General features: G+C 37.0%; 1 protein-coding gene across 1 annotated transcript in view; it reads right to left on the bottom strand.

The window, feature by feature from the left end:
• ubl3a (ubiquitin-like 3a) overlaps positions 1–16875 on the bottom strand; it is a 29588-nt gene extending 12713 nt beyond the window's left edge. The window contains exon 1 of the mRNA XM_065260555.2: positions 16198–16875. Coding sequence (XP_065116627.1) covers positions 16198–16224 — 27 coding nt within the window. The 5' untranslated portion in view covers positions 16225–16875. The remainder of the gene's footprint in view (positions 1–16197) is intronic.
• Between the last annotated feature and the right edge of the window lie 6041 nt (positions 16876–22916).

Raw genomic sequence — 22916 nt, 5'->3', positions numbered from 1 at the left:
TGAGCAAGGGCTACCACAATGAATAAAACAATCTGGAGGGCTACTTTTTGTTTAACTTGTTGATATGTTTTATTAGTGTTTAAAGGTGACATAGAATGAGTGAACGGGGTATTTATCCTTGTTCTGTGATGTGACATGTAGACAAAAAAATTTTTGTTTGGGTCTGCATTGCCTTAGAAGCTTCCTAAAAACCTCTCTCAGATAGCTCTATTAGGGTGGGGGATTTTAAACAAGTGGTTTGGCACCTATTTGGCTCCCCCTACTGGCTTAACTTGCAATCTCATTACTGATTGGCTGACTTTGCTGCCACTCAAAAAATGTAGCCAATTATTTTAAAGTAGAGGGGCAGTGAGATGCCTGTGATGTCATAAGCATCAGTTTTTCAGATTGGGCTTGACAGCATTTTATTTTAAAATGATCATTTGTGTTCAACTATATGTGTATATATGAAGAGTTTGGTTCCAAAACGCAATAAATCCATTTTGACAAATTTTGGTAAAAACGTGTTTTCTATACCAAGAAAGTGTCAAGATGAAAACCACTATTTTCTGTTACAAACTTTCACATAGCATCTTTAGGTTATAAAAACATAAAAAATTCAAATCCATAACTTGATTTTCAAAGATTTATTATAAAAACTGATTATTTTTTCCACAAAATGCAATAAATCCATGACAAGTTTTTATTCAAAATGCTATAAATCTATTGAATCAATCGCCTATATAAATGTGCATTCATCTTCGCCATGTTATATTCATTTAGTTGAACAGTTGTACACACTAATGTTTTTTTTTTAATCAATGTCATTAATCAAAACACTTACTTTGTGATTTTAAGAACACTGTCATTGCTGCGGTTATACTTGACGTCTTCGCTTAACGTTTTTCACAGCGATCAGCTGTAAATTTTTTTGGTCTTGCTCGATTTTCGTTGACTTTGAGTAAAATTGGAAAGTTTTTCATAAGATCCCCTGGGGTCAATGTGTTATCATGACAGAAACTTGATGCTGTCGGTCCGGGCAAACAAGCGATCGTCTCCCAAAGTGCCTCTTTGCGTAAATTATTAGATGTTGATGACTTACGTTTCTTTCCCGTCACAGAAAACCATCACAGGTTTATCAATGCTATTAAAGTATTATTTTGTTTTTGTTTGTTTGTTGATCATGAAGTACAAAGTAGGTGAGGAAAACTAGAACTCCGTGTACTCAGCACGCCGCCATTGTTTGTTTACATTGCGTGGAATGGTGCGCTGTAATCTGTGGAGTGGATTTATGGCATTCTGTTAAAAAGGAGGAGTGGCGTTTATTGCGTTTTGGAAAAAAGGGAGAAAAGATGACAGAATAACACGGCGGATATTGGATTTTGCGTAAAATTAAGAATTTACTTTTTAATACTGACCTGATATAATACTGGTTCTGGCAGTAACTCATTTTTTTCAAAAATGGCGTTTATTGCGTTTTGGAACCAAACTCTTCATATATATACAGTGCCTACACAAAATCATCATATCCCTTTTAAATAGTTACTCTTCTTGCCGTAACAGCCTGAAATTAAAACCCATTCCAAAAAACGTTGGCAGCTTTATTTACAAATTTTGTCTTACAACATCAAACCAATGAAAGAAAAATGACATAAACCGACAGTTCTACAAATTAATAAAAAACTAAAATAACAAGGTTAGAAAAGTAATCAGCCCCTTGATTTAATGCTTTCTAGAGCCAACTTTTGCTTTAATTACAGTCATCAGTCTTTTTGGTTCTGTGTGTACTAGTTTTGCACACCTTAATTGGGGAATATTTGCCTATTATTCCTTGTAAAAATTGCTTAAGATCAGTCAAATTCAATGGTAAGTGGCAATGGGCTGGTCTCTTCAAGTCCATCCACAGAGTATCTATGAGATTTAATTTTAATCTATGAAATTTAGCCACTCAAGGACTTTCACCTTTGTATACTTAAGCCATTTCCTTGTTCTTTTGGCAGTATTATTGTTGTATCACAAGGTGCCCATCTTCAGCTGTCTAGCAGAGGGATGCAAGTTTTCCTCAAGAATTTAAATGTACTTGGCAGCATCCATTATCCCTCCAATCCTGATCAATAGCCCAGTCCCACAAGAAGAGAAACACCCAACAACATAATGCAGCCACCACCATGCTTCACAGTAGGTATGATGTGTTTTAGGTGGTTTGCTGGATATCCTATTCACCAAAAATAGCGCTTGGAGTTCCGTTCAAAAAGGTAGTGCCTTTTGCCAAATGGCATCAGCGTCTTCCAAGTGTGTTTTTGCATAGTGAAAATGAGACTGGGCGTGGCACTTTTTTAAGAAAGACTTCTTTTGTGCCACACTGCCATATCAGTCAAGCTTTGTAAGAGTTGTCACATGCACAGATCAACCAGACCCAGCCATAAAGCATTGTAAGTTCTTCAAAGTTGCCTTTGACCACATGGAAGCTTCTCTTATCAATGTCCTTTTGGCTTGGTCATCAAGTTTTGATGGACGTATGCTTTCTACTTCTTAGTGATGCTCTGGATAGTACTCAAAAGGTATAGAGCTTAAGCCTTGAAAATGTTTTTGTAGCCTTCTCCTAACTTTATTCCGGAGGTCTTTTGAAAGTAATTTCCCAACCATGGTGTATTCTTTGCAGTACCATGCACTACTAACAATGTAATCTTCAAGAAACAAGTAATCAGTTATGAAAACCACTACAATTGATGTCAAGTAGGGCCTGGCGTTTGATTTAGAAATTAGAAGTCTACCGGAAGTTGTGTTAAGTCCACAAAAGACGTTTGTTTATATTGTTGCTGCTGAAACCGTTTATAGGATGGCATGAGGGTGAGACAATATTCATATTTGGATAAACTACTCTTGTAGCATTGACTTTATTGGTCAACCACCAAAGTAACAATTTTTTTCCAAAATGCAAATATCGGAAACAAATAAGACTGTGTGTGTCTCTCCGATAAGCACACACATAGAGCTGGCATTTCCCAGAAACTGGCTAATCAAAACATCAGGATAGCACTGCTAACCCAATGCAACACCTCCTAGTTTCCATAGAGATGGTAACCGTGGCAGCCGTTTCTCTGTGAGAGTGCTGACCTGCATCACCTGCAGGCAGACACTTTCTTCATCTCTCTCTCTCTCACTGTATCTCATCTTTATTGTGTCACTCTATCTTTTCCACATCTTTCTTGTAATGATGACAGATTTCAAAAGTTTTCTCTTCACCTGGTGAATGCCAATGAGCTGCGCCCGCGAAACTGACAGACGTTGATTTAATAATATGTCTCCAGGCGTGCAGTACGCAGGAAGGAGGAAAGGCTGTCCTGATCTCAAAAAAATGTGTTTTGGTGGGATACGTCTGTTCTCACATTTTTCTATCACCCTCCAGACAGTGGAAGTCGTCTCTAGGGTGAGCAGGGAAAATGAGGTATGAGGTAATGCGACAGGTAGCGCACCCTCTGAGGAACTTCACATTAACCTCGGCAGTAAAGAACCGCTGGGGAATGACATCATAAGCTGTCGTGATGTTCGCACTGATATTCTGGCTCTGGAGCAGGTGGTTCCCTCTCAGGGCATATAGCAGATGCTTTGCAAGCTAATCTTACAAGACAACATGAAGTTGAACTATTTACTTCTTAATTATGATCCTGGTCGTACTGTGCAAGATTCATTGGCAGGTGTGAGGATCAGCAAGGATTTTATCTCGACACCTGGTTCTCAATATAATAACACTATTTTTTTATTTATTTAAATATTTTTAAATATTTTGATATTTTAATATTTTTCTAATATTTATGTTTTTATCCGATTAGTCGATTAATCGAAAAAGTAATGACCGATTAATCGATTAAGAAAATAGTCTGTTCTCCATGCATTGCATAAAATGGTGATAAATCTCCTAAAAAAATAATTGACCCTGCCTGTGAAATCAACCTAATAATAAGATTGGGAGCATCAAAGTTAAAGTGGAATTAAAACATTGATTTCAACCTTTGACATGATCTTAGTCAGTTTCAACAAATCAAGATTATAATTTCACACAGAGTTCTTCTTCACATTTTAGGATGATTTTATTAGAAAACAGGCAGAGTCTAATGTGAAAAATAACCTATAAATATTGACTCTTCATATAACAATACGATTTCCCCATTCATATTTATACGTACACATTTTCCAAATAAAACACTTATTTATCAGAATGTAATAACTATCCTTTTTTGATGTCGTCACCAATCCCTATTTCATTTCTTAAACCCCCCACACCTGGTGCAAATCTGTTTTTCAATACACATTTTTTCTTACAAAATATTGTTTTTATCCTTAGATGCATCATATAACTAAAATTTAATAGGTGTTAAATGCCATTTAACGTTAAACTTTTCAACAGTCCAGTCCACTGTTGCATTATAACAAAACACGCCAAACAATCCCAGTGCAGGAACCCCACGCTTTAGCAATAAACCCTACAGAGGGAATCTTTGATGTAATCACCCCCCCCCCCATCGCTCTACTATCCACATAAACACACACTCCTTAGGGCACAACCGAGACGTAACACCTCACTCTTGAGGCTAAAGAACAAATAGGATCTTTGTGGAAAATATGCTGACGTAGACTGTATTTGTATCAGACACAAACATACAGCTTAACAACATTTATGCATTTGGCAGATGTATTACAAGCTATACTTTTTATCAGTATGTGTGTACCCTGGGATTGAACCCATGACATTTTGTGCTGCTAATGCAATGTTCGACTGCCACTAAGTAGAGTTTTACAGGAGCACTTTTAAAAATGCAGCTGCTCATTTTTCAAATGTGACAAATATCTTATAAAATAAAAAGCACATTTAGTGCATATCTGTTGGCTTTGTGGTCCTTTAAGGGCTAATGTATGTATCAAAATTTTGTTCTTGCAACAAAAGGACCCCGAAACAGTGTTGGCACATTTTTTGCAATTACTCATCTCCTCAAAAAACACAAACTTCTGACTTGAAGCAACAAGTAGCAACTAATGTTCATAACTGTGACATAAACTAAAGGCTACTGGCTATTTAAAAACAACATATGGCCCACTACGCCATCCAGTTTCAGCAGGACATTCAACACAGGAGTGTGACTGTACTTTGGTGCAATGGCATGCAATGTTTGTTTAATTTGATTTATATAGCACATTTAAAAACAGCAAGCACGGCTGACCAAAGTGCTGAACAAAGCATAAAACTGAAACACAAAGCAAACCACCCAGTCGTAGCAGAAACTCGCAATGAGTTAAAAGCCAATGAAAAGTAATACATTTTGGGAGATACTTTAAAAGCACTTAGGGACCGTGCTGATCGGATATGAGCCGGAAGACCGTTATCCACAGCCTTGGGCAAGATCTCCTCTCTGCTTTGACCGTTATTTGGGTACAGAGAGAAATCTATGTTCACTAGACGTCCAATTATATGGAGTATCTCAGATAGATAACTCGGTGGCAACTTATTTTGAGATTCAAAAACAAAAATAAGTATTTTAGCTTATGCATCTACTGAAGTGATTTCTACTACAATGGTTAACAGATATGAGTTCTTCAAAAACCAATGCCAACTGACAATAAGTAGCAAGCAGGAAGGCCAATTTAAAACACGTATAAAAATGTAATAGGAAAAAATATTATATACAGCACTACTCCATCTTCAAACTAAACTGAACTGAAAGACGTGGATTAAAAATATGTGTATACAATTGCATGCATCTGCAACACCTGGAGTAATTTTTCCATGGAGGACCAATTGAATTGATGTTGCTGAAACAGGTGCCTTTGGTTTGCTGTAGTTAAAAAGAGACCGATTTAAGGGGGGGAGTTTGATCAGCGGAGTCTGTGCCAAGAGACACAGTTAGAAAGAGAGAGAGCGAGCAAGCAAGAGAGAGAGAGAGAGAGAGACAGAGTAATGAAAGTGTCTGATGGTTTTGAACTAAAAGCAGCCACAACAAATGCTGACCACATAGGATGTGACTGTCGACCGGCTTTGCCCGTCTCAGAATAGAGGTCTACCAGATTGTTCTGGGAATGACATTTATGAAATAGAGAATGGACAGACACACACAGCACTTATGCAACCGTACATCAATGAGAACAATATCAGAAACGATGCCTCCCGCTGGGATTTGTCCAGTTTGGGAAGAGAGGAAATTAGCAAGCTCTATGGCAGGATCGGTGTGCTGGTGTAAGCCGGTTTAAGACAGAGGACGTCACGTTCCAAAACAAGTTACCTGCATCATGCCTGGAAGGGCCAGTTGGGATTAAGACCACACAACTTTGTTTCACCTGTGCCATTAGGATTTAAATATATAACATCCGTGTTTAACATCTATGGATCTTCAGTGTATAGGGCAACAAACATGTTGCTCAGTATGGGCTGTTAGGCACCGAGACACTTGGTATTAATCTGTCTCGAGTGATCTGATCGTAAGTGGTCAGCCAAGACAGATTTTCGTCTGCACTTGCTATTGGCCTGAATCTCAAATGCATTTCTAGTCCCCACATGTGATCAGATTTCATTGGTTAAAGTTTCTCTTATTTTGTGACTATATTTATTGTGTCACATCATGTGTTGTTGTTTTTTAAAGCAGTACCTAGCTGGCAATTCTAAAAAACTTTGTTAATCTGCAAAGATAATGTTACGAATGTATTACGTAAGCAGGCACTTCCCCGATGTTGTTTGGGACGTATTGAGGTTTGCACTGCGGATGCGATGCGGCCAAATGACTTCCTGAAAATCTTCAAAAGCATTGAGTGTTTGGATAACAATTTGGCAGACCAAAATGCCTCAGATCTCATTCATGCCTGTGATTCAGATTAAAACACCAGATATAAATGTGGCTGAAAAAATGGGGAAGCTTTAACATTAGGATAAACTAAGGTATCAACGCATCACACCGAATTGTGATAACAGTAGAGATGCACAGATATCGGCCAATAATCGATATCGGTCGATTAAAGCAATTTTTGTACACTATTAGCGTATCCGTTTTAGTACACGTATTAGCTTATGGCCGATATATCCTGTCAATCAAAAGAGAACAGGAAAATGCAATGAATTTGAGCTCTGTGTATACTAGAAAATGTAAAGGAACATCACTAGCTTAATGTTCAATATTTATGGTCATTATATGATGAATAACATTCAGAATCAATATATATATCAATATATATATCAATATATATATATCAATATATATATATCAATATATATATATATATATATATATATATATATATATATATATATATATATATATATATATATATATATATATATATATATATATATCGGCAGATATCAGTCTGAATAATCGGATAATGGTGACAAAATGGAATATCGGTACATCTCTAGATAACAGATTTGCGATATACCTCGGTCAGATACAATGCCTGTTTCAGAGTCGACCACTGTGCACAAACTCAACCAGTCATAAACAAGCAGGATGGAAATGGTCCGTCATCCATCTTTTTCCTGACAGCAATGTCGCTTTGAGCCATCTCATCTTTGTCTGTGTCTTCTGAAGTGGTTTTGAAGGCTGAGATCACACCCGCTAGTCTCCTTCATCAGTCGAAGTGTTTCTCCCACGTCTGAGACAGTGTAAAGTCTGAGCTTTTTAGAGAAACTTAATCAGGCTATGAAAATGGGATTTCTTTTTCTAGTTTAAAATAGGCTGTAAGAATGTGTGCCCTTTACTGTAAATTAACAAGCAGTTTCTTATCTTATCTGAAGTAAACTGACCCTGACTACTTTCTTGAAATACTTCTTGATATATTTCTTTGTAAATGATTAATCTATGCAAACAATATTTGCCTTCATAATGTTTTATCAAAACATGTCAAACAACATTTTGGATGACATCACCAAGCCCTTCTGATTTACCACCTGTCACAGAGTCACGCCCAGCTCACTTAACTGGTCCAATGTGATATGAAACGCTCACATTATTCAATTAATTCCCTAAAGACAGCTCTGTCCTACATTTTAATCCTGGATATCCTGTTTCAGGAACAAACAACCAATAGTAATTTAAGTACATAAATTTTGCCCTAAAAAGTTAGTTAAAAAGCATTTTCATATTGTCACTTTGTACAGGGAGGAATACAGAAGAACAGACCACAGGTTTCTGGCATGTTTTGTCAGTTAAAGTACAGCATGTACAATCCAGTTTTTTCGATTTCATAACGTGAGCCAGAACAGGTTGGTCAACTTCATGGAAGAGATCCGATTCTTCCTCTAGCGAGAAAGCCAAAACCGCTGAGCGCAGTAAACCACCCATTGTTTGCGTGGGGGATTTGCATAGATTTTCAATTTTTTTAGGTCACCTTGACCTTTTTCCTTGTGAAGAGAGTGTGGCACACATGGTTTGGTTGGCATTAACTTGCATTAGTGGGGATCCAAATTATGAACTTTTACAAAATAAAATAAAATCGAGAAAGGGCAACAAAACAAATTTGATCATACCTATATCATTGGTCACCAACTCTGTTCCTGGGATCTAATTTCCTGCAAAGTTCCCCTCTACTAATCAAACACACCTAAACCTGCTAATCAAGCATTTCACGGCTACCCGAAAATTAGAGGCAGGTGAGACTGCGATATTAAAAGACCAGATTCAGTATTTTTTTATGAAGCATAGGCTTGTATGTATAGGCAATACATACTGTATAGTATACATAGGTAAGACGAGCCCAGGATATTAGAGGTAAACTGATTAATCGGTTTTGCTGATTAATCGGCACCAATAGTTCATTGGTGAAACAATCGGCTATCAGCAAAATATCCATGGCCATGGTTTATCCGAGTGCGACGATTGCTTCATATCATTATGAATTAGTTAATTTGCTGAATAGATGCTGCATTAGCAGGAACCTAATTTTGTTGTCAAGACTGACAGGACAATAATATTAGTTAGGGATGCACCAATACCACTTTTTTGGAATACGAGTACGAGTACCTGCATTTCAGTACTTGCCGATACCGAGTACTTAATGAAAAAACATGATTTAAATTTACAGGTAACAGCTTTAGTCATATAATTTAACAAAAAAACAAAGGACTAGTTTTCCAGTTTGTTGTAAACTCTGCCTCTTTGGACAACACAAGAGGCATTAACCCCTTATGCGCCGCTCAAACATAGACATTTCTCAGACCGTGGTATCGATTTCAGGTATCGGGGGACTTTTAACGAGTACGAGTACTTTAGAAAATGTGGTATCGAGGCCAATACCCGATACCAGTATCGGTGCATCCCTAATATTAGTAGTAGTACCTCAACAGTTACACAAAAATACTTGCAGATAAATCCAACCGAAATGTTAAATGTCATGATTTTTACAATCGATTTGCATAAGTAAATTTTTTAGCTGGTTACTTTTATCTATATTTTGAGAAAAAACGCTTCCCCGCCAATGACGAGATTTTTCGTCTTTCCGCAATACCGCTATTATCCGCAACTTTTTAAACCCGGAAGTATTGCCCTATGGCAAGCGGCTGCATGTCCGTGTCTGTTTTAAAGATCGCTCTGAATGGGATCTCTATGAAAAGTCTGTCACAAAAATGGGATTATCTCTGCTTTTTGCTCAAAATGTGGTGTTTTTGCAGAAACCTACCCATATTCAAAAGCTGATTACAAAAGAACCACTGAAGGTAGGATGAAACGTTTTTTTTTTTTGTTTGAAAGCAGAGGGTCTGTTCTTTCATTTGTTATATTGTATGTTTATATATTTAAAGACAAACATTTTCTGGAAGGCATTAAACTTTGGTGAAAATCATGAAAAACGCTGGCGCTGGCTGGCAACTTTTTTTTAAAACGCTGGCGGTGAAAGAGTTAAAAAAACTATCGGTCGATTAATAAATTTTCGACAAATAGGAACCCACTTAGTTATCGTATCGGTAAAATCCATTATCGGTAGACTTCTACAGAATATACACACAACAAGTTTCACATCAAGTGTTTCCCATAATAAAACATTACAAAAACAATGCATTACACAGCATAAGTATAAGGTATTAAGAAAGTAATATGAAAAACTAAACTCAGTAAACATCTTAAAAATAAAGCATATTATATGTACAAGCAAGCACACTATGTAAACTAGGACTATGTAAAGCATACTATGTAAATTTAGCATGCTTAAATACGTAAACTGTTATGCACAGGCTCGACTCGTACGCATGCTCTAACCCTTATTTTTTTTATAAAACCTGATATGTGCGTGGAAAATTGCTTATGCACATTTCAATGACCATTTGGGGCATACGCACGCATTATAAATGAGTCGCCTGGCCATTTATTAATATGTTATGTCCTTCAGATGTGCATAAGACTTTTAAATTGTCATTATAAGAAGCCCTGCACAGGATGAAAGTGATAACCGCATTAAATGACATGAGATCTGAAAATAAGATGGCCCATTTAAACACGTGAAATTAAAATGAGAAAGGAGGCTCTAGTGATATTTTAAGGGCCCTGTGATTGTCTATCTTCAAGACCTCTAAAGCTGGCTCAAATTCATGCAGGAATTTGTGAATTGACTCATATTCATGTGTACACACATACACGGGCAAACATGGCATGTACACCAAACGAAAAGAGCCTGGATGTTCTGATGTGCAGTTGTTTGTGCATAAAGTGATTGATTTTTCTGTCAGCAGTGTCTCGTATCCATTCCAAAGTGAGAAATGGAGTGAAAAAGAGGGAGATGTATTAGACAAGCAGACAGACAAAATGACAGGTGGCTGGAGGGCAGAGTTGTTCAGAGTAAAGCAAGTTATAACATTCTGCAAGTATATGAGAACCATTTACTTTCTCTAAAATAACATGAACAGGTACAAGCATTAAAAAGTGAAAGGGTCTCTGCTACAAAATGTAGTAGCTTAGTTTCTCTTAACGCTTTTTTGAACATAATGTTCCTACTTCTTAATATATCTTAGAGGACGTGCATATATGCTTTGCTTTGCTTTCAGATTTCACCCGAAGCTTTTGCACTTGAAAACACAAAAACCTTTCCCGCTCCCTTGATACATTTTTCCCATGATGGACTGGTCTCAATAGCTTTTTGAAAAGCGATCGTTTCGCAGTAATTTCCTCAAGATGTCTACAACGTCCTTTAGCCATTATCTCCGTCTTCTCTCGACTCACTTGAACGAATCGCATCGCACCCATTAGAACCAAAGAGCTAGATTTTGCTTCCGTACTTAATCACGACCACAGCAAACTAATAGCTGTGGTCTCAGGCTGCCCAGATGCCCCATCAGCAGTTTGAAGGACAATCACTCACACATCTCACCGGAAAATAAATCAAAGGCTTGGTAATATTACAGAAATAAATACAGGCCTGTCTGATAACACGGCAATCACAGTCACGTAAGTGGTCATCTTTACACTAGTGATTGTCTTACCTGTGATAAATACATATGCGCATGGTGAGCTCAGTGGCATTGAATATATTCAACCTAGAATCAGTGACATCTCGAGTTAAACTGAAATAAGATATATTCAATAAGCTTTAAGGTCAATGAGACACGTCTTGAAGGTTACACATTTCCCTGGTTAGAAAATATCAATATGTGTTTTTATTTAGTTTAGTATTTCAATTGCTCAAGTTACATACAACATGAAAGGTCAAATTATCATTTAAATGTTTCATTTTTACAAATATTATGTTGCAGTTCCTTATTAAGCCACCCAGGTGGTAAGTAACCTAAACTAATTTTTACCCATATTTGGCAGGTGTTAATTTCCAACTTAATCACATGGGAAAAATACCTCCTTTAAACGGTGGCAATTTCGCATTAATTCATACAATGTAAATAATACAAAATTGTATGATTGTCTGAATAAAGCACAGATGAAAACCTACCACTAACTCCAATGTCACATGGCAAAAGCAGATCATTCTAAAATCTACGAATGAGATTTGAACTAATTCACACAAAATACCTACATCGTAAAATAGATACGCATTACCATAAGACTGTGTTGCACCCTAAATACAGATATTAGTGCCAAAACATGATATCAAAGGGAAAATAGAAGTATAGAGAAAAAAGACACAAGATAAGAGAGAGAGAGAGAGAGAGAGAGAGAGAGAGAGAGAGAGAGAGAGAGAGAGACAGATGAAGGCAGGCAGCCTCCTGCCCTGCAGGCCCTGTCCACGTGCCTACTGCTGAAAAAGGGCAGACATCTGCAGAAAGAGAGAGAGACGGCGAGGGGGAGGGAACTCAGTCACTTCCCTTCCCAAGTTCCCATCATTTAAATGGCCTTCTGATAGAAATGGTCTTTTGATAGTATTGAATTTCTACTATGTATAACAAAACTGAAGAATACCCTCTCATTTATATTTCTACCATTCACATTTTCTCAAACAATATAACCACAGCACCGCAGGTAAAATTCATCGCACCTTTGTGACTTAAAGTAGCTGCTGATAAACCGCTTTTTTTCACGATTTTACATTTCCTTTGGTGTGTAAGTGCGTATTAGTACGTTAACGATATGCAAAAGGTGCATACCCCAAAGGAAACGTTGACGCGAGTTATTGTTTCCAACATAAACCTCTTTTCTTGGACTATACAAACACACGGATTGTAGGCAACAGTTTACTTCTCTGGGATTGGTGATGTAGACAAGACCGCCTGTAAGTTAACTCCTGTTAGGATTCCATTGTGCGTGAAACTTTCAAACATGGTAAGGAGCGTCACATTTCCGTGATGTCAGAGGTATTCAAACCAATATTTTAATATCGGCATCGGCCAGAAGTTGTCTGTTTAAATCGGTATCGGCCCAAAAAATCCTATCGGTGCATCCCTAGATAATGCACAATGAACTAACATGAAAAACTGTATTGGTAACATTAGCAAAGACTAACAAATGCTGTAAAAATAGTCAACAGTAGAAGTGGATCAAAACCCTTCATAAAAGTTGTCTTAAAATTTTGAAGAATACCGATTCTTGTCTTGATTACATTTTCTGATCCACTTCAAATGTTGACTAGTGTATATTCTTCATTGTTAGTTCATGTTAGCTTCCTTATTTACGCTACTTTAAGATTTTTACACTTTTTTATTTTACACATACAATACAACACAGTACAATAGCTGTGAAAAAAATCTAATTTAAAGCCATTTATAATTAAACAAATGCATAAATATCAAGACACAAGTTGAATTCCAGGGCGATGTTTTAGTAATATCGCCCAGCCCTACTGCATACCTCTAGGTTCGATTTAAAGCATGGATTAGGTCATATCTTACGTACATAAAAAAAACATTTGGCTAAAAAAGCGAGAGAGGTATGTAGAGGCCTGCAAGAGGAGGAAGTTTTGGGCCGAGATCTGAATCTGTGACTTCAATAAACTACAAAGAATACTTGCGCAATTATGTCATAAAGTCCAGCAAGAGCCAGAGTTTACAGTGGAACAACCCATTACTGTCAACCTCTGCCCATCTTACACAAATGTTGGACATCCGTCTCTGGAAACATGCAAATGCAAATATGTTGATTCATGTCCAGCAGTGAATATGAAATATGACCGCAAAGTCAAAACAACTTATAAGAAGACATTGAGTCCTATTTACACAAACTGACGTTGAATCACTTTCCATGTGAGTGTGTGCGTGCGCGGGTGTGTGTACAGGCACATCTCTCACAGAGCTGGTGTAAATTGTCTTTTAGTCGACTGAAAGGCTCCTTTATTGAAGGAGTCTGAGCTACTTCCTCCCCCATCCCTCTTTTTCTCTCACTCTTTCTCTCTCTCCCGTTAGCCTTTAACCCTTACTGACCCACAGCACACTTTTATTTATTAATTTTCCTATTTTTTATAATTCAATCTCTTGCTTTTGCCGTGTAAGATCAGGCAGTGTTTATCTTTAGTTTGGGGACGGAAGAGGGTCTGCTGTCACGTAACAGATGTTACAATGGCATGATACTTTCCCAAAGAGACTGACCTGTATGTTTTCTGCTTCCCTGATCAGATCTCTTGTTTTGCACTTGGTTATACAAGTATGCAAAACTATTGATGACATATATGGTTGAACTGTAGCCTTTACATACATACATACATACAGTACATATATATATAAATATTATATTATATTTATATAACTACCACTTCCATTCGTAATGTAAATGTGTTGCACATTAAACTTACAATTGATTTGCATGATTTCACAGACAAGGCTTAGCTAAAGCCAGGACTAGGCCTTAGTAAAATTAAGTATGTTTTATCAACATGCCTTAAAAAAAGTCTTTACTGGTGTGTATCTTGAGACAAATCAATGGCACTGGCATATTTTAAGATCTGTTAGTTCAAGTTATTTTCAGTTGAGACACCTCAAACATGTATCTTAGTCTAGGACTAACCTTAAGCCTGTGTCTGTGAAACCGGGGGATTTTCATATATAGAGGACTTTAATTCTTTCTGTAAAATAATAAAAGTCACTGAAAGTGCTGAGCAATGCTTCTCAAGTGTATTCACAATAGCCACGGGGAGGTCTCTCCTCGTGTGTGGGGATATGAAGTTCACATCCCCCATGACAGATTCAATACTAATTCACTTCTAAACACAGAGGACATGATACAACATGAAACCACCCAAAATGACAAAGACCTGAGCATTAAGTTCACCTTTACACTTCTGGGTCTGTCTCACGATTGATCAAAGCGAATGTCAATCAAAGGGGAATATCCGATGTTGCACCTATAAGCAAACTGCTTCCACAACATTACTTGTTTCTTTGAAAGAATGGGAGCTTTCTTCAAAAAAAGCTCATTCACTAAAATGCCTACCCACAAGATGTGTATACACACACACACTCTCATACACACACACAAACATCCCATTGTTTGGCAACCCAGCCCCCAACTTAACACCCCTCGGACCACACAATGCAAAGTTTTACCTCATGGCATTTCATCCTAAAACTGAACGTGCTGTTCCAAGAGACCAAAAATAGACACCCAAACACTAGTACATATATATGCTGTCATGCATTTTCTCTATATAGTCTGTTTTGATTTCTTCTTTACAGACCCATATGAAACCCTGGGTATTTCCCATAGGGATTGATGCTATACATGCTTTAAAGTTTTCAAAGTAACCCTAAAAAGCTATCTCAAATAATGCATACAGTTTGTTCTTCCTACCATTTCTGGTACTTATTTTCTTGGTAATGCCGTGAGAAAACTTTCTTGCTTTGGACATAAATAGATGCATTGTCATAAACAGGGTCAGATGGTATTTCTGTCCTTAAAGTTAATCAACAATAGACCGCGTTTGTCTTTTAATATCTACAGTTACGGTACAAGGAAGGGCAGATGATCCTTTCAGCACTTCAGTATCAAACTCCAGCCATATGTAATAGAAGTACCAGACAGACAAATGAATGTGCACTGTAAAGGCCAATCATATCACATCAGCCCCCATTACTTCAAATTGAATCTCTGCAATGTCAGTGTGTCTCGTGTGTTCAGTTTGACAGCCTGACCAGCTGTTTGGCACATTCAAAGCGTGCTCATGTAACATGGGACATTGCTTTACAGTTAAATGCTAAAAAAATGTGTCCACATTCGCCTCAATATTTTAAAAACGAAGAAATATTAGTTTAATGTACTGAGGGTTATTATAGCTTTAAAAAATTTGGGCATGACCTCAAACCACAGACCTTCTGGATACAGGACAGCAGTATTACAACCACCCACTAATCTGTTTAAGCTCATGTCATAGTGCAAAACTTAAACTGTCATTCTGCAAAGATGCAATTAGGCTTAAACAGATGCTATGGCGTCATTCTCTTCACAAAATGACTTTTTGGTCTTATTGTTTGGGATTTCCTTATCCACCTGTACACCACTGGTATCAGTTAATATATCTTTAACGTTGCATTAATGCCTTTCCTGCTAGAGTTTTACTGGAACAAAGAGGTGGTATAACCAGTACACATATGCAAAACATTTTTGACACATACATTGGAAATTTTCGTTTTTTTTTTTGGCAGATTCCTGACATTTACCATAACTTGGTTGTTCGTATTGAATCTCAAATACTTTGTAATATGCCTATATAATTAAATCTATACAAATGATGTACTTAAATACAACAGCTGCTCAATGGCACATAACAAAAATCTTTTAAAAAACAAATATATGCAGCGTATAAATGCGTTCTTACCATGTCAGCTGCGATATTGGCCGTCATCTTTAAAATGTGCTCGGTTTTGATATTCACTTTAGATCTGAAAGTTCTTCTTCTTTCCTTTTTTTAGTAAATAATTAAGTTTTGAAAGCAGGTTAACTTGCGGCAAAGCAGTTGACCTGGTCTGGTATTCCTGTAGGTTGCTGGTCGAGGTAGTTACGCGCAGGAAGGAATCGGGTTTTCTTCTTCAGGAATCGCTTTTGGCTGCTCGCTTTGTCATGATATAAAGTTAAAAACGTGGGAATAATTTCTGAATTTTACATTTACGTAGGAGGACCCCCTCCCATCCTGAAATAGAAAATATATATTGGGAAATAATGTGCCTACGCCATAGGAAAACAAAATAATACAATTCTGCGCTCGGTTCGTATCGTCAAACGCGAACGTTTTCGTAAATACGTCGAGAAATGAGTTCCAAGCGAGTCCGCGATAGAAAAAAATAGAGCGTCGGCTGATCGAAAAAAGGAGTTAATTCGAGGGGTTTTTCAATCTTATATCCGTCTTCGTCTGCGCTCCGTCTCTGCTGTCATCCTGCCTCAGAAAAACATGGCGGCACTTGACGAGGGGGAAAGGCTGAGCGGGGGGAAACCGGAGCTGGTGAGGCAGATAAAACGGCGCGATGTCTATCCCTATGTGTGTGCGGATGAATACACCCTCCAGCAGTTAAAGGGGAAAGGCGGAGATAGAGAGAGAGTGAGTGAGAGAGAGAGAAAGAGAGAGAGACGAGCCCACGAAACTATGAACGTCGAGATACATTTCACAATAAACGAATTAGTGGAATTGATTTGGGAACTTTTAGCAAAATGATTTATTACGACTTTATAAACTTCAGAAATCCTGCGGAAATGTCATCATCAGCATATTGTTTGTTTTTTGTTTAAAAAATGTGCAGTCAGCATCTTGCATTGTCTGACTGTAGTTTAACTGTGGTATTTAGTGGGACCATAGTAACCACATGTAAAACCATCTCATCGGTTAGGTCAATGTAACTAGGGTTTCTATGACACCAGCTATGGTAGGCCGCCTATTTAAAAATAGTGCCACACATTTAAGTTAATTATAATCTTATGTAAAAACAAAATGTACGATAAGCCAGGCCAATCATTCCCAAATAAACCCTGACATGGTAAAAACAACTTTTGTATAATCTTAAAGATATTTGCTGTGATCATGACCATCTGAGGGTGCATTATTGAGATCTGAGAAATTGTTTTTATTTTATGTGAACATTGGTCATAATTGAACTATTGACCAATCAGAATGTAGTATTTAGAACCATGTGATTTAGAAAAGTAACACATATAGACATGGCATATAAATGTGCAATATTTTTACCGAAATACCACTACAGTTTGTGTTACTGTAGCAAAACCAATGTATTTATATTAATAAGATATATATTTTTGTTCCCCTTTTGTTATTGACTTTGGCTTTGAGTTTGTTAACCAATGCATTCAATCAGGGCAATTTGTACCGATAGCTATTTTATGAACAAGTTTATGTGTCAATCTGTGTCTGCATGTTTGTGTGTGGCAGTTTCAGTATATGTGTGGCCTTGCTTTAGAAACATGAGGTCTAGATCTGTGTTGTTGACTCTGCATATTGTTTTGTGTGGTGCTTAAAGGAATTCATTGTGACATTGGGTGTCAGACCCACAGAACCTCAAGAGGATTAACTACTTAATCTGTCATTGATGCTTCAGCGCTGCATCCAAAAACACTTTTGTTTTCCTCTCAAGACAAAATACAGCCACAAATACTTGCAGAACCACTCAACTTGTGAATAAATAAAAATGCATAGGGGTTTGAAACCAGTGTGTTTGTGTCTATAGTGGAGTGGCTGCTGGGTCGACGGAGATCTTTATCCGTCTGTGTTTGTGACTTTGTTGATGTTCAGACAAACATGTAACTACTTCCTTTGTTTGATTGTGAACTTTAATCAGCATAATAGCGTGTTTACATTTAAGCCAATGAGTACAAACTCGGACAAGAGTTCAAGAAGACAGGGTACATTTGACATACTGTACTTACAAATGCACACAGAGGGAAATCAATTACCTGGGATTAAATGACATAGGAGAAGTCCTTCTCTGTTACGTATAGTCAGCTCTGGACCAATAGTCAGAGCTAAAGTGAGATTACTTTTGGAATAAGCACAGACATGGTAGCTTAGCTCAGGCCTGAGGGTTTTATGTAGTTGACTTTGATAAACAATGACTCGTAATCCTGCGTAAAGGAGAACAATGCAAACTACTGTTAGATGCACTGTACGTGCATTCATTGTAATGTAAATAATTATAAGCAGGCCACTTGATCTGTCCACTGTTTGTTGTTTTGTACATTGAAACAGTCTTGTTATTTTCTGACACTGTGTGGTCCGCCCTTTAAGCAGAAATAATAGCTTAGACTTAATAGAGTTGTTATTTTAATGCTTCATGCAAGTATCCGTTTTGTTTCATATGTTTCTTGTAAAATGCCTTAGAAAAATAAACTTATAATGAGACTAGGATTGCTATTAGTTCTGATGAATTTCTTTACATTTAGACATTGTTGAGATCCCCCATGAAATTGAGATTCCCATGGTTTTTTTCTCAGTAGAAGAGCATGAGCAGCAGGAAACATACAGATAATCTCCATTTGTTTTCCATTTAAACTAATTGCCGTCTAGGAGAGAAAAAAAACTATGGTGATAAAGTTATCTCATTTTTGTTTTTATTTCCTACAAGACAAAATAAACCTACAATAAAACAGTCAAAAAAGCATATCAGAGTTGGAATGGAAAAATCTGAAAAATTCAAAGTGGTGCTTCTGGTTGATTATTAACATTTTGGCATTTAAACTACCTTGAACATTGATCTTTGCTTATGGCGGTGAAACACGATAATCACATCTTTGCTGAGATTCACAGTAAATAGTAAGGAACTAAATTAGCCAATATATTTAGAAAGGTGTGTGTGAGACCATAAAAAGTGGTTAGTCCAAACAAAAACCTGTTTATTCTTCATATATAAGTTCTGAACTTTTCCATAAAGCTCTTCACTGTCCCGGTTTGGGTTCAAAGTGTGTTTGAATGGTTAGTTGAAGTACAAGCTTCTGTACTGTACCACAAGTTTTACTGTGTGTGCCTTTTGCCCAAATCGCCATGGCAGCCACCATTCTCTGTTTTTCTTTCCAACTTCGAAAGAAACTTTCTGGTGTACTCCCCAAACATTTCCACAGTTTCAGTCTGAGCTTTAAAACTGGCTTTTCATAATACTTCTTAAAGGAGAAGTTCATCCAGAATTTAGCATTATTTATTTATTCTCTGGTCATTTTAAAAAATACTTTTCTTTCTTCTGTGAAACACAAAAGGAAATGTTTTGTAAAATCTCCGAAAAGTTTTTTCCATCCAATAAAAGTAAATGAGGGTGGATGATGTTGATCTATAAAAATGACTAAAACGTATGAAAAATAGTCCATATGACGTACGAGCCATAATTTATTCCAGAAATTGTATGCTTTATTCACTTAAAATCTTAACGCCCCATCTATCCATATTCACTTTTATTTTATAGAAAAACTTTTTAAAAAAGTGACATGTTGAAAACGATAAGAAGATGTGTATATTTTTGTATAAACTCTCATTTTAATATGTTGCTATATTACATCTGACATCATTAGATATATAAAAAATAAGGTTAATCTAAAAACACTTATAATGCAACTCTGATTCTTATTCTGACACAGCCATGAGATCACAAGTTTGGTTTAGTTATGACTTTATGTGTTGTTTCAGTTTTTAAAATTTCTCAACTTCATTATCATTTTAAAGGTCAGGGTTACAGAGGAGTTTTTGTACTTGGTTCACTTAAAGGTGGTGACTTCACAGTTTTAAACATGACTGGATTCATTTTAAGCCGAAACATAGATGTCATTGTAAAGCCCGCCCAGACATAAGATTAGTGCGTACCAGGTCGGGTGTGGCTATAATGACAGTATTACCTCATCACAACAACTGCAATGCATACACTGTTCTATAAAGGGTGGAGACCCTTTGTATGTTTCATCTGTTTATCTTTACCGTACTCATACAATGTCGCTTAACACGGCAAAAATCGACTGCATGTTTATAAAATGTGTAGCTAGTGTCTTCAGTATGAGCATGCTTTTGATACACAGTCAATAAATACTTAATAAATACTTAATGCATTTAATATATATATATATATATATATATATATATATATATATATATATATATATATATATATATATATATATATATATATATATTAATATGTATAGCCAAGTGATTTAAAAATCCACTACAACGTTTTGCACAAATGCCATATTTAAAAAAACTCATCACAAATGGCTTACTGGCTCCCACTCGCAGGAATTGGCTACCATCCGGCTTTTTTGTTCTCACTCATCAGTCCAATGGTACTTTAAGATCTTAACTTTAAAAGTGTTTTAGATAAGGAAGATATCCAAAATGTGTACTCTTGGGGGTCTTTCAGAAACAATGTTTGGAACGTAAATTGAACATGTCCAATACTTTAAGCCTAATGTTTATATTCTCCCATGAAATGGTAAATGATTTGAATATTGGATGGTGTCTTGTAATCACACATTGGCCAGACAGTGAAACACCTGTTTCTGGCCAACGTGTGATTACAAGACACCATCCAATATTTAATTATTTGTGGATGCTTGAGTTCTATTCTGTTTGTATAAGTCTCCCTCTATATACCACTATGATTCCTGTGTTTGGTTGTCTGGTATTGTTGTTGCTTGGAAGTCTTTTGTTTTCTGTTTCTGGAGTTCCTTGTTATAGATTACGCAATAGGATCCAGCCTTCCTTGCCTCGTCATTACATTATTATGTTTAGGAGACATGTCAACGTTCCCTATATGTTCCTTTACCTTTAACCGCACTATATCCACCAAGCAAACATGGGTGATAAGTGTGTGACATAACAACACTTCACAGATGATACTCCATGTGGCTTTTTAATCGTCTGTGACATCATGCTGACATCTTTCAGACAGTTGTCTTTAATACCACTTAAACCTGCCTCATTCATGGAAAAATCCCGCATTAGCTTGTGCAGCTAGGGGTTGGTGTGACCGTAACCGAAAACCTCAACACCCCTGAAAACGTTCTGTGTTCCTTTGACATTTTTAACAATGACAGGAAGTCACAAAAATAACCAGACTACCTCATAGGACCTCCATTAGCATTAGCATAATGAGCATCTCTATCTCATAGCTGCCCAGGTTGAATATCATTCCACGAAATGATGGTCATCCTGTACCTCAGTCGGGAGATCATTGCATTAGAAGAGCAAAGGTCATGGGTTTATTTCCCAGGGAACACACATACTGATAAAATGCATAGTTTAAATGCATCGTCGCTTTGGATAAAAGCATCTGCCAAATGCATCAATGTAAAATATCACATGTGCCTAATCATTCTAAGTTAGGGCAGATGGCATCCATGCAGTCCTCATGCATTAGTGCAACTATTTCACATTTGTGTTCTGTTTAGGGTACTGCTGTAACTTATTCAGATAAGCCTAGGTATTATACTTTGTTAATGGTAGTTTAATATTGTATGTACTGTAATAGCACATACTTTACATCCACATCCCCTGTAGTGACCCCTGCAGGGCTGAATGATAATCACTCTCAAGTTAACATTTCAGTAGGTTTACTGGAAGCACTTAAACAAACTCTCTTTATCAAACGCAACTGTTTGCGATTAAAACGCCATGTGTGCCGAGCACTTTTGTAAACCAGGCCCATATTTAGGGGTTAAAATGTTGCCAGAGGTCTCACACTGTATTGTTTACGTCTGTTGGGCGTGGGGTGTTATCATCGGGAAGAATGTCTGGCTCAGCCTTCGTTAACAAACAATGTTGATTAGGGCTAATATTGTTTAGCTGTTTCTCCCCTTCAGGGATATCCTGTATCTGACTAACAATGTTACAGCGCAGCGGTTAGGCAGAACATACTGGTATGGTCTAATGAGACGGGGACCCGTGTGATTTCAGTTTTGGCTCGGTTTCTCATTGTGGCCCGGAGCCCAGAAGCAGCAGTTCTGTCTGATATTGTAGCGAGACATGATTGTAGACTTCTCAAAAACTACTTGGTGCAATTAATTGTAGTTGGTTTAGCTACAGTTGGGGAGTGCAGAAGATCAACCGGAGGAGCATTGCATTAGCAGTGCGAAGGTCATGGGTTTGATTCCCAGTAAACACATAGTAGTGAAATATATATTTTAAAATGCACCGTAAGTCACTTATAATATAAAATAATACACTTTGTTTCTGTAGATCAACTGGTAAAGCATTGCATTAGGAGCGTAAAGGTCATGGGTTCGATGCCCACTGAGGACACATACTAATGAAATTTAAACTTTGAATGCACCGTAAGTGGCTTATAATATGATATAATACACTGTGTTTCTGTAGATTAACTGGTAGAGCATTGCATTAGCAGAACAAAGGTCATGGGTTTGAATACCAGTGTACACACATACTGATAAAATGCATACTTCGAATGCACCTTAAATCACCCTTTTAATATAATATAAGATATAATACTGTGTTTCTGTAGATCAACTATTGGAACATTACAGCACAGAGGTCATGGGTTCGATTCCCAGTGAACAAACATACTAATGAAATGTATACTTTGAATGCAACATCAGTCA

The sequence above is a fragment of the Paramisgurnus dabryanus genome, chromosome 10 (assembly GCF_030506205.2).
Source record: "Paramisgurnus dabryanus chromosome 10, PD_genome_1.1, whole genome shotgun sequence".
Taxonomy (NCBI): domain Eukaryota; kingdom Metazoa; phylum Chordata; class Actinopteri; order Cypriniformes; family Cobitidae; genus Paramisgurnus; species Paramisgurnus dabryanus.
The sequence above is the reverse complement of the archived record's forward strand: the minus strand, read 5'-3'. Positions and strand labels throughout refer to the sequence as shown.